This window comes from Tamandua tetradactyla, chromosome 6 (assembly GCF_023851605.1).
Source record: "Tamandua tetradactyla isolate mTamTet1 chromosome 6, mTamTet1.pri, whole genome shotgun sequence".
NCBI lineage: Eukaryota > Metazoa > Chordata > Mammalia > Pilosa > Myrmecophagidae > Tamandua > Tamandua tetradactyla.
In genome coordinates, this window is record NC_135332.1 from 63,839,268 (window position 1) to 63,851,421 (window position 12,154).

The window sequence follows — 12,154 nt, forward strand, 5'->3', positions numbered from 1 at the left end:
AGCAGTTCTGGAAGCTGGTGACCTCGGTTGCCTCCAGGGAAGGGACCTGAATGGCTGAGGGTCAGGGGTGAGAGGTTACCTTGGGAATTTTAAATCACGATTTGTAGGATAGCAACAAATACAGCTGGGAAAATATCATCCAGGGGGCAATGCTTGGGACTAGCCCTAGAGGAGAAGTGTGCAGAAACTCTGGGTTCTTTTTTCAAGACTGCTCCGTCCCAAGCGGACTGGTGGTGGTCCAGGTTTCTCTGCTCTGGGGAGGTGGCTGGGCCGCTGGTCCTGTCCCCAGCCCCAACCCTCTCCTGCAGAGCAGGCCATTCGGTTTTCTTCGTAGGAGCCACACAGACTCAAGAAGACAAGGGGTGCGCCTAACTAGCCTTTCACCCCCGGTTATAGTTTCAAACACCTGCAGAAGTGGGAAATGTCAGACTTTCAAGCCAAGAACAGGGTAGAAAACACTGAGGTTTGGGGCAGAGGACACAGGCAGCTCACGCAGAGCAAGACGCCTGCAGGTCATAGAAGCCGCAGCTCAGGAGGGAGGGTGGCCAGCCTCACCTTGGGGACAGACTGGGGCCCCTGGTGAACTGGAGAGGACGAGCTGGGTCTAAGGGGCACACAGCATGGCGTTCACACCGGAACGAGGATTCCAGCACGGCCGCATTACACGATTACTCCAGAGAAGCTGAACATGGGGACTTCCAGGTGAAGGGTCTCGGTATTCAATACTGGCAGTTAATTCAAAATTTATAATAATAATAAAATTTGAGCCAAGCAAACTCATCTGTCAGCTGAGTCGGGTCCGTAGGCCTCCACGGTCCATGGATTAATGGTGGCTGCAGGTAAATCTAAGCCTCCCAGTGGCACAGGCTGACCTTGCACTCCCAAGAGGACAACCATGAGCAAAGTTCCAACCAAGGAAAGGACCCCAGCCTCCCTTGGATACCAACACGTGGCTGAGATTTCCACCTCGATTTGGAGGAAGCACGTCACTGAAGCATCAGGGCTAGGAATGACCCACTGAACCCTGAAGGCAGGCAGCACTGAATTCTACCAAGGTCAAGGTGGTGGCCTGAGCAATTCCCTGGGATGCAGGGTGAGCTGCTACATCCGGTGCCTCAAGGGAAAGGCACTTGGTGACTAAGGGTTCTCCGTCTGCCGCCCCCAAGAGACAGGAGCCTGCAGCCTACTTGGAGGGGAGGGCATCAGGCAATGGGTTCCCCAAAATGTGTCCAGAGGTGAATCTCCTTTATGGGAGTAGACATAAATGTTTCCCAGTACCCCATGGTCTACTCCCTTCCCTCTTTGTCTCTCCTGCCCCACATGCTCTCAGCCTCACCTTCTCACTGGGGAAACACCTTCCCAGCCCAGGAAAGCTCTGACAGCAAGAGCAGGGGGTTGGCCAAACATGGCTTAACCTATTGTAGCCTGGGGATCCTTCTGCAGATGAGCTTCCCTGGAAGGAAGGAAGCTGCTACCCACTCAGGAGTAGCCCATGCAGACAGACTCCCACTAGCCAGAAGGTGGGGTGGGACTAGGGGTAGTGCCTCCTACCCAGGAACCCTGGCTGAATCCAAGCCCACCCATCTGTGAGAACTCAGAAGGTCTGCAGGAAGTGGAGACCCTTTCTAAGAGCCACTCAGCCCCTCCTCTGTGTTCTCAAACCTGAGTGGGCCTCAGAAGTACCTGCGGGGCATGTTAAAACACACACTGCTGGGCCATAGAAATGCCCTAGAATTTCTGACTCACTTGGAGGGTCACCAAGAATCTGCATATCCGAGAAGTTCCCAGGAGATGGGGGTGGTCAGGGGACCACACTTTGAGAACCAGCATTCAAGACCCACATAGCAGGGGCTGGCAGCCCCCGGCCACCCCACCCCACCCCAAGAAGGCCTGGCACCCACTGTGATGGAAGATGCAAAGGTAAGCCACACCTGTCCTCAAGACGCTACATGGCATGGTTTCTGCCTCCCAGGGAGATGCCAGCCTCAGGGACCAGAGAGGTTGGGGGTCTAGAATGTGAGGGGTCCTGCAAACTGCCCTGTACCAGCCCCTGAAGGAAAGCAGGCTGGGTCTTCAGGATTTGGCCTCGGGGCTAGGAGAAGGGATTAAGGCAGGACAGTGGGGAGCTGGTAAGAACTCATCCTTTTTGCTGCTTCTGCCACACTGTGAGGACGGCAGGACCCAGATGGACTGGCTGGGGTCCCAGGGTGCCTGCCACTGCACCTGTCGACTCCGGATTTGGGATTTCTCCATCTCAGCTATGCCACAAAGGATCCTCCGAATCCTTGAGCCCCTGCACCCCCTGGTGGGCATCTTGGGAACTGCATCACCTGCCCCACAGGTGGCAGGTGTAAAGACCCGAATGGCAGGGGGTGGGGGTGGGGGTGTCGGGTGCAGCTTACTCAGCTAGCCTGCCAAGAGCTTTACCTGCATCCTCACTTCATCTCTCCAGTAGCCCTATAAGCTGGGTAATATCATCGGCCTCATTTTATACCAGGGAAACTGAGGCTTAGGGAAGGAAAGTATCTAACCTACACACCCAAGCCTATAACCATGATGCTATTGAGAGGACCATTCGTTCATCCACTTTCCATCCGAACATCTGTTGAGTGGCTACCTGGTGCCACACACGACACTACACCTTTCCAACACTTTGCATACGTACACGTGTAATTACATAATTTCTCATGAATGTTAACTCAGCATTTCTCTTACTTGCCAGCTCCACGAAGAGAGGCAGACTGTCTTTCCCTGTGGCTCCCCTAGTACCTGGCAGAGCGTGGGGCACATATTCAGTGCTCAATCAGTGTTTCTAGCGCAGCCACTGGGGGTTTGAGACACAAGGCATAGTCTTTACCTTCAGAGATTTTACAGGCTAGTGAGGACAGCATACAACTAAATGAGCCACTGCAATACTTTGGGATAAATCTACAATCGGATGGATGTAGGGACTCAGGGAAAGAATCTTCAAGGGGTGATATTTAAGTAAGAAGAGCAGGACTGAGGCAGACAAAGGAGATGGCGGTGGGGGTGAGAAGGGTATTGCACGAAGAAAAAGAGCCCAGGGTCTCAGAGCACATACCACAGTGGGAGAACATTCTATTCAGTTGGGCTGGAGTATGGGGCCAGGGAGTAGAGAAAATAGAGGCTGGACAGAAACTTGCAGGCTTCTCTGTCCTGAAAGCAGTGGGAGAGACGGAAACATTTCGGCAGGAGAGGGACACATTCAAGCAGTTCTTTTGGGTGAGCACTCCCATGGCAGTGGGGACGCCACTGACCCTGGTAACCAAGGGGAATCGTGATGGTGGCTCGGACCAGTGTACTGGCAGGGAAGAAGGGATAAGCAGAAGAATGGAGAGATGGTGTGCACAGATGTAACACCACCATGAAGCTAACTCAGCAGGTCTCAAATCAGGTCACTCTCTCCTACCTCCACCCCCAATCCCAGGAGACACAGCAATGCCTGCAGACGTTTTTGGTTGTCACGACTTGGGGGATGGATGCTACTGCCAATTAGTGGGTAGAAACCAGGGACGCTACTAAACATTCTACAATGCACAAAAAGCCCTCCCCCACCTCAAAGACTTCTCCCATCCAAAATGCCAACAGTGCCAAGGCTGAGAAACCCTGAATTAACCGGACACAGTGGAGTGGACTGTTTCCACTGACACAGGAAGCATGCAAAGTGGAACAGTCAATTTCTGGAGCGAGGGAAGTGGTGGCAATGAAGGGGGACTATGAGGATCATATGGTGTGTTGATGCCCAGTAAGCAATAAGAGTTGAACTGTTTAGCTGCAATGACCGAGTGCAAATGAGGAAACCGAGGCAGGGAGAGGTTAAGTTTCTTGCCTGCTACCATGCAGCTGGAAAGTGGAAGAGTAGGCTCTAGATGGTAGTTTCCTAATTCCTGGTCCACTTCTTTTTACCATCAGCCTGTTCTTCTATGACCTCTAAGGCTCAAAATTAAGGCTTATGCATCCCGGGATCAAAGGGTTGGAAATGGAGAGGCAGCCCTGGGAGGGCCATGCAGTTCCCTCCAGCTTGAAGCCCAGGGAGGGAAGGGTGGGGAGAAGCCTTTCCCCTAGAAACCTCCACGTATGGACTCCTGTCTCCTCTGGGTGGCATTTTCCAGGTGGTTAACACTAGGACCTAGCTGTACCTTTGGACAGAACTCGAGTCCACCCTCCACCCAGCAAACACAGGGTCATCCTAAGGAACCACTTTCTACTCGATTATTACTGATAGCTAAACCTCCTTGTACGGAGCTGACTGTGTGCTAGCAATTCTGACAACATCTCTATAATGCTGATGCTATTAGTACAATATTCATTTTACAGATGAGTCTACCGAGGCCCAGAGAGGTTAAGTAGCATCTGCAAGGTCACACAGCTTGTAATAGGGAAGCCATTACATTGAACCTAGGCAGTCTGGCCCCAGGGTCTAGACTCTTAATCCATATCACCCAATCTTTCCCTCATGCCAAGGCCCTGCCCATGACAGGGTACAAGTGGGAAGAGGTGCTCACTGGCAACAGGAGAGAAGATATGTCCCCCAACTGTGCCATTTGGGGAAAAGCCCTCCCGGAGGTCCTGACAGCCACTCCCAGCTTCCCTTCCCTTTGAGATCACCATCCACAATGGGCCACCTCGTTCCTCCCACACCAACCCTGTCCTGCTGCTGCCCCCCAGAAAGTCTTTCTCCTCAAAGGAGGGTTTCCGAGGTAGAGGCAGCAGCAGGCAATTAGGGTTGCTGAGATCCAGTGTGACCCCCTCAAGGGGCATGATGTGGGCAGGTTCCCCCAGCCTGGAGGCTGTGCTGGAGGGCAGAGGTCATGGCCTCCTGGCCCAGCCTAGGGGACCAGCTGCCCACGGCACAGGAGGCAGGGCAGACTGGCTACCGCAGGCTTCCAACCAGACCCTGAGCTTTCTCCTGGAAGGAAGCTGATCTGGAGATCAAGTCTGGGAGAGGAAGTAGCCAGAGCTGGGGCTCCGTGGTGCAGGCTCCTCTCCAGCCCACTAGCTCCCACCCAGGGTTCTGCGGTACCAGACAAGCTACTCTGGGATTCTGGGGCTGAGGGCCATAGGCGACCCCCAAAGCCAGCTTTCCAAGAGAGGAGTGTGGCTGCGTGGCTTGGTTTATCACCTTTCCCAGAGGCCTCCAGATCAGGACACCTCACGTCTGTGCCACGAGCTGTGAGCTGCCATCGGCACCCGTCACTCCCACTCAAATAGCCCCCTCCACCTGCCAGCCTGGAACTTGGGATCTCGGGAGAGCCAGCCAACCAAGGCTGGCTGCTGGCAGGGAGCCCACGTGTCTCACCTTCGGGGTCGTATACCCCCCCCAAACCAGCTCCCAGCCTGGGGTAGGGTGGGCTGTAGGGAGACGGATCAAGCTCAATCCTCACCACGGGGCCCCACCATGTCCCACACAGTCCTGGATGTCCCCCAGCTTGAAAATGTCCGCTCTGAGGGATCAGACGGCGTGAGAAGCCGCTCACCCCATCCCCAAAGACAGGTAGAGGGGAGCCTGCATTCCGTGCTCCCAGGGGCAGGGCCCCTTTCCTTCCGTTCCCTCTGAATGGAATGGAGCCAGCAGACCTGGGTTCAAGTCCTGGGCTCTGCTCCTCATTCACCCTATGGTCTTTGATTTTCCCACCCAAAATTCTCCAAGGCTTGAGGTTTTACCTAACCCTCCTGGAGCTGCTGGTTAAAATGCCAATTTTCCAGTTTGGTCTCAGGAATCTGCATTTTAAATAATTATCCTTGCGACTTCAAATGCATTCACCTGGGGGAAACCCTGATGGGGATGGTGAGCATGGAGGAAGGGATGGGCAAGCGAAGAGGCAGGAATGGGTACTGGCCCAAGGAGAACCCACAGCTGTACCCAGCCCACTCTGAATTAGCCAGAAGGTTCTGGTCAAAGGGCTGGAGATGACAGGTGGTCTCCCCCACTGCCGCCACGGGACTCGGGCTCACCATGGCCTGTCACCATCACTAAAAGCTTTTAAGGCAACTCTGGGAATGCAGCAGTTAACTCTGCTTTTGTGCAGAGTCTTGTTTCTCTTTTCACTTTTCCTCCACAATTCTAGTATTTCTCCCCCTTTTGCTTTCTCCTTCTCTTCCTCTTTCCTTACTTTAGGGAACTATGTCCTGGTACTTTGGAGTACTTTATTTTCTTGCAGGAAAATGAAATGGGGACTCTGCCCTCTGGAAGTCTGCCCCTGAGAGCACTACTTTTGCTTAGCAAAGCAGCAGTAATTATTATCACCGCTGTCTGCCTCACCCTCTCTGTCCTCCGAAGCAGATTTTTCAGCCTGAGTGAGGCAGAATGGCCCAGAACTGTGCATGGTGGAGCCTAAGAGAAGACATCTCTATCCCCTGACTCTTTGTGTCAGAACAGAAAGCTAGAACCCCATTTTTCAAGTCTCCAAGTTTTTGGCAGTCTGCGGTCATCCAATTCTTGAGCAGCTGGATGACGCGTTTCCTCGCTTTGAGGGGGCATTGATGTCCAGTCCCCATTTGACCTGGAGGTGGAGGGCTCGTCTACAAACCCCTGGCCTCCAGATGGGCTTTTGGAATAGCCCCAGCAAGGGGTCTGACCCCTGTGAACAGAAGCCACCTGCTTCCAGTCGGAACTCCCAGGAACTCTATTCTTAGCGTGCTTTCGTTGGCATCTTACTTCGCCACCTTCCAGAAGTTACCCTGCACACCAGCCAGACCGCCGCGGCTGTAATTTACACGTCATGTCACTTGCGCAGAGCACGGTCCACCCCCTTCAGCCCCCACTCCTGCATGAGCACCTTCCCCTGCCCGCCCCACAGAAATGGCTTCTGCCTCGTTCCAACCGCTCGTGGAGAGAGGGAAAAAGTGAAACGTGAACAAGAAAGGGAAAGCAGAGGGAAACTTCAGCAAAAGCCCAGCTTTGGCACTGGCCGGCGCGCAGGCCGGGCTCCGCTCCCATCTGCGGTCCACGTTGCCCTGGCAACGGACGCTGACCACCCACCCTGCGCTCGGTGGCTGGACCACTTACCGTGATGGTGCTTTCCTTGCTCTGTTTTTTGCCCGGTGACAAGGATCCCAGATTCTGGGGAGAGAGGCAAGAAATATTGTCAAAGCTGCTCTCCATATTGGGCTGTTTTTTTTTGGGGGGGGAGGGGGTCCCCAGAGGGCAGAGGGATGGTTGAAAGCCCCCCGCTGGGGAAGTTCAGGGATGCTCAGCCTGCCGTTAACCCCTAAGTCACCATGTTCCGGGAAAAGGCAGGCAGGAGACCCCTTGACCCCATGCTGCACCCGTGCTGGAGAGGGAGAAAGTCTCCAACACAGGATCTGAGATAACTGCTCCAAAGCAGTCTCCCCACCTCTGCTCGCAGTTTGGGGTCCAGCGAGTTAACCCCTCGGCTGCCCTCTGCTGGTGAGCCATTTCGTGCGCTGCCTGCTACCTACACGGGCACAATCCACTGGGGAGCACAGAGTTAAGGCAGATGGTAAGCCACCACCTCCTGGCACTGAGAATTTAGTACATGACATCTTATTCCGAAACCCCCGGGTTTGGAACATCCAACCCGGAATGAGTGGGGTGGGCACGGGCGCTCAGTCCCCCGCTGACTTGCCCACTCTCCCCACCCCGCGGGCTAGGAGGGATTTTTCAGCCAAGCCGTATTATTTCAGCTTCCAATCAGTCTTTGGACGGCCTTTTTCTATCTTCCCGTTGCCAGCAAGAAAACAAGAAGTCCGAGTATTTCTCAACCTAGAGGGTTCCCAGCAGCTTGCTGAAGCCCTAGGACTTTTCTGGTGGGGAAATCAAGGGTTGTCAGATGAAAACACCGCCTTTGTCATGAAAGATGTGACGTTAGCCTAAAGGTGACACACAAGTCTGGGGACCGGTTCTTTCCACGATTGGCAATTACATTAAGGATTCAGGATCAGTGTTCCTTCCCTGATGGCTGGGAACTCCTGTGTGGGGCTGTACCTTGACCTTGGAAGCAGGTAACCCCTAAAGCACTGTTCTTTCCCTAATGGAATATAAGGAAGTGGCTGTCAGGACTTTTGAGATATGGGACTAGAAAAAGCACAAGGGGCTTTTCTGAGGCCAGCACAAACCTGGCTCACCCGGCAGGAATGAGCAACTGCCCGGGAGTGGGGTGTCAGCCGGACCTCTGGAACTCACTGCTCACCAGGAAGCATTGGGTGCTTGACTGAGCCGCTTCTTGTGGCTTCCTCATCACCTTACTCCCTGTTCTAGTTTGCAAGCTGCCGGCATGCAACACACCAGAGACAGATTGGCTTTTAATAAAAGGGAATTTATTTTATTAGTTCTTCAGAGGAAAGGCAGTTAACTTTCAACTGCGGTTCTTTCTTACGCGGGAAGGCACAGGGTGATCTCTGCCGGCCTTCTCTCCAGGCCTCTGGGTTTCAACATCTTTCCCTGGGGTGATTTCTTTCTGCACCTCTAAAGGCTTAGGCTGAGCTGCTTGGGCTGTGCTACGTTGCGCTCTCTCATTTAAGCATCACCCAATTAAGTCAAATATCATTCATTGCAGCAGGCAGGCTTCCTAGCGGCTGCAGATGTAATCAGCAACAGATGAGGGTCACGTCCCATTGGCTCATGGCCACAGCAACAGAAATAGGTGCCTTCACCCGGCCAAGTTGACAACTGAATCTGACTACTACAGTCCCACACAGGATCAGTAAGGCCAAGTAATGACGGTTTACTCTATCCTTAGAGTTTCCAGCTAAAAAGAACCACCCAGATGGTCCATTTCACAGACAAGAAGATGGATGTGCTAGCCTTGGGGTCCTGGCCAAGTAATTTCACTTTGCTAAGCCTCGTTCCCTCATCTGTAAAATGGATCATTACCAATGGTCTTCGAACTTTGGGGTACACCGGAATTAACTGAGAAATCCACCTGAAATAGTTTCCTCGCCCCACCTCCCAGAGCTTCTGATGCAGCAAGTCTCGTGGGGAGCCTAGTACCTCTGATGCCGAGTCTGAGGGGGTGCTCTATTATTTTATTGAGGCCTCCATAGATAAGGCAACTCTTCCAGCAGCCCCAATGGGCTCTGAAGGCAATATCAAGCTTATGAGCAGCTACAGCTTCCTTAGACATTTTGTACGAATCAACTCATCCAGCTCACTCACTCTGCACCTACCCAAGCTGTCGATTCTGCTCCGGGGCCCCTGGAAGGCAGACAGAGGGTGCAGGGCAGGTCCCTAAGGAGAAGATCCAGGAACAGAGCAATCCAAAGTCTCTTTGCAGAAGCAGTTGCCACATAGCTGCACACCCAGGAAGGAGGAAGCAGAGCTTCCGACGAGATTCTAGGGCACAGACAGTCTCCACCTCATGGACACACCTAACCACTACCACCCCTGTCTCCACTCCAGCCGGAGAGGATGATGGTGATGAGGAAGGCAAGGAGGGGGAAGACGAATCAGAAGAGGGACCACGTGTGGTAAGAGCTATTTATGGAGTGCTTGTTTAATAAGAGCAGGCACTCGGCCAGCCATTTGACACGCTGAATCTCATTTACTCCTTACAACCCTGTTATGGTAGTGGCATCCTCTCCCCATTTTACAAATGATGAAACTGAACCTTGCAGAAGTATGCTAATAAACCAGGTAAACAGAAGTGTAGAAGTGAGAACCCAAGCCTGTATGCATCTTCCTCTGTCTTCCACCATCTCCCCACTCTGACACCTGGGACAGGATCTTGTTTTCCAGATGTCTTTGCAGGGGGCACAAAAAAGATCTCCACCATCCCCTTTCATGTCAGGACCACTGTGTAGGAGGCGCTACAGGGTGAGGCTGGACGCAGAGGACAAACCTCCTCCCAACAGCTTGGGCCAGGAGAGGAGTGCAAGTGATGGCACTGGGGCACGGGCTTTCTAAGCGTGGGTGTCAGAGTTTCCACCCTCTCTGCCCCACTAGTTGGGTGTAACTTCAGCCAGGGCTGACCAGGTGGTCTGTGTATGCTGCTGATAACCCTATGCCTGTTATTACAACTTCATATACATCCACGTATACCATATCCTATGTATGCACCTTATCCTCACCCCACACGCCTTACAACTCCACCCAGAGGCCCAGAAGGAAGGACATCTGGGTCATCTGGAGTACCTATTAACTAGAAATTGGTTTCTAAATACCAGGAAGAGGAAGATCAGGCTCTTTGGAGAAAAGGTTAATTCTAAGACTGGGGCAGGAAAAATAGACTGTGATCCTAGAATGTCTTATTTTCTTTGGAAAATGGCTAATTTCAAGTCTGGGGCAAGAAAAATACAAGGTGAACCTGGAATATTTTGGTGAGAAGTAAAAAAAGTGTTCAAAGAAGGATGAATGGAGACAGGAGACAGCCTGAAGGGGTTGCCAGGAGCCAAATTTGAGACAATCTGAATATGAAAAGGAATAACGACTTATGAGTGATTAACTCCAAAGAGGAAAACAAAAAACAAACGTAGGGAAGTCAAATAAAGAATGTTTAGGGGGACTTCCGGAGAAGATGGCGGCTTAGTAAGACGCATGGGTCTTAGTTCCTCCTCCAGAAAAGCAACTAAAGAAACAGAAACAATACGAAACAGCTCCCAGAGCCACGAGAGAGACTAAAAAGACAGCATACCCCATTCTGGAACGGCTGAACGGGCAGGGAGAATCTGCTGCGGTGAGATACCCGAGGGGCGCGCGTTTTCCCAGCCGGGGCGGCTGGTGACTGGGGTCCCCTCCACGCATGTGGCTCCCCGGTCTGACTGGGAACGTTGGATAGCGGGGCCCTCCTGCCACGCTTGGCGTCTCGGGCCAGCTGGGCAATTTGGACCGGCACTCCCCCAAGCCGCGGCGGCTGGCAACCCCCCCTCCACGCGCGGTTTCCCGGGCCGACTGCGAGATTCGGATTGGCAAGTTAAAGGAGCCACAGCATCTTTTACTGGTGGGACCCGCAGACAGATGAGCGCCAGGAGCGCCACCTACTGGGCAGGAAAAGAAAAACAGAGCCCAGAGATTTCACAGAAAAACCTTTCAACCAGCCGGGTCCCACACCCAGGGAAATCTGATCAAATGCCCAGACACCAGCAGAAAATAATGGATGACGCTCAGAAAATTGAAGATATGGCCCAGTCAAAGGAACAAACCAATAGTTCAAATGAGATACAGGAGCTGAGACAACTAATGCTGAATATACGAACAGAAATGGAAAAACTCTTCAAAAACCAAATCAATAAATTGAGGGAGGACATGAAGAAGACATGGGCTGAACAAAAAGAAGAAATAGAAAATCTGAAAAAACAAATCACAGAACTTATGGGAGTGAAGGACAAAGAAGAAAAAATGGAAAAAACAATGGATACCTACAATGGTAGATCTAAAGAGACAGAAGCTACAATTAGTGAACTGGAGGATGGAACATCTGAATTCCAAAAAGAAACAGAAACTATAGGGAAAAGAATGGAAAAACTTGAGCAGGGGATCAGGGAACTGAATGACAATATGAAGCGCACAAATATACGTGTTGCGGGTGTCCCAGAAGGAGAAGAGAAGGGAAAAGGAGGAGAAAAACTAATGGAAGAAATTATCACTGAAAATTTCCCAACTCTTACGAAAGACCTAAATTTACAGATCCAAGAAGTGCAGCGCACCCCAAAGAGAATAGACCCAAATAGGCGTTCTCCAAGACACTTACTAATTAGAATGTCAGAGGTCAAAGAGAAAGAGAGGATCTTGAAACCAGCAAGAGAAAAACAATCTGTCACATACAAGGGAAACCCAATAAGACTATGTGTAGATTTCTCAGCAGAAACCATGGAAGCTAGAAGACAGTGGGATGATATATTTAAATTACTAAAAGAGAAAAACTGCCAACCAAGACTTCTATATTCAGCAAAATTGTCCTTCAAAAATGAAGGAGAAATTAAAACATTTATAGACAAAAAGTCACTGAGAGAATTTGTGACCAAGAGGCCAGCTCTGCAAGAAATACTAAAGGGAGCACTAGAGTCAGATACGAAAAGACAGAAGAGAGAGGTATGGAGTAAAGTGTAGAAAGAAGGAAAATCAGATATGATATATATAATACAAAAACCAAAATGGTAGAGGAAAATATTATCCAAACAGTAATAACACTAAATGTTAATGGACTGAATTCCCCAATCAAAAGACATAGACTGG

The 12,154-nt window shown here is 51.6% G+C and overlaps 1 protein-coding gene across 8 annotated transcripts in view; it reads right to left on the bottom strand.

Annotated features, from left to right (window-relative positions):
• GAS7 (growth arrest specific 7) overlaps positions 1–12,154 on the bottom strand; it is a 224,255-nt gene that overhangs the window by 33,324 nt on the left and 178,777 nt on the right. For all 8 annotated transcript variants that reach the window (XM_077165966.1, XM_077165967.1, XM_077165969.1 and 5 more), the window contains one exon: positions 7,031–7,084. In XM_077165966.1, coding sequence (XP_077022081.1) covers positions 7,031–7,084 — 54 coding nt within the window. The remainder of the gene's footprint in view (positions 1–7,030; positions 7,085–12,154) is intronic.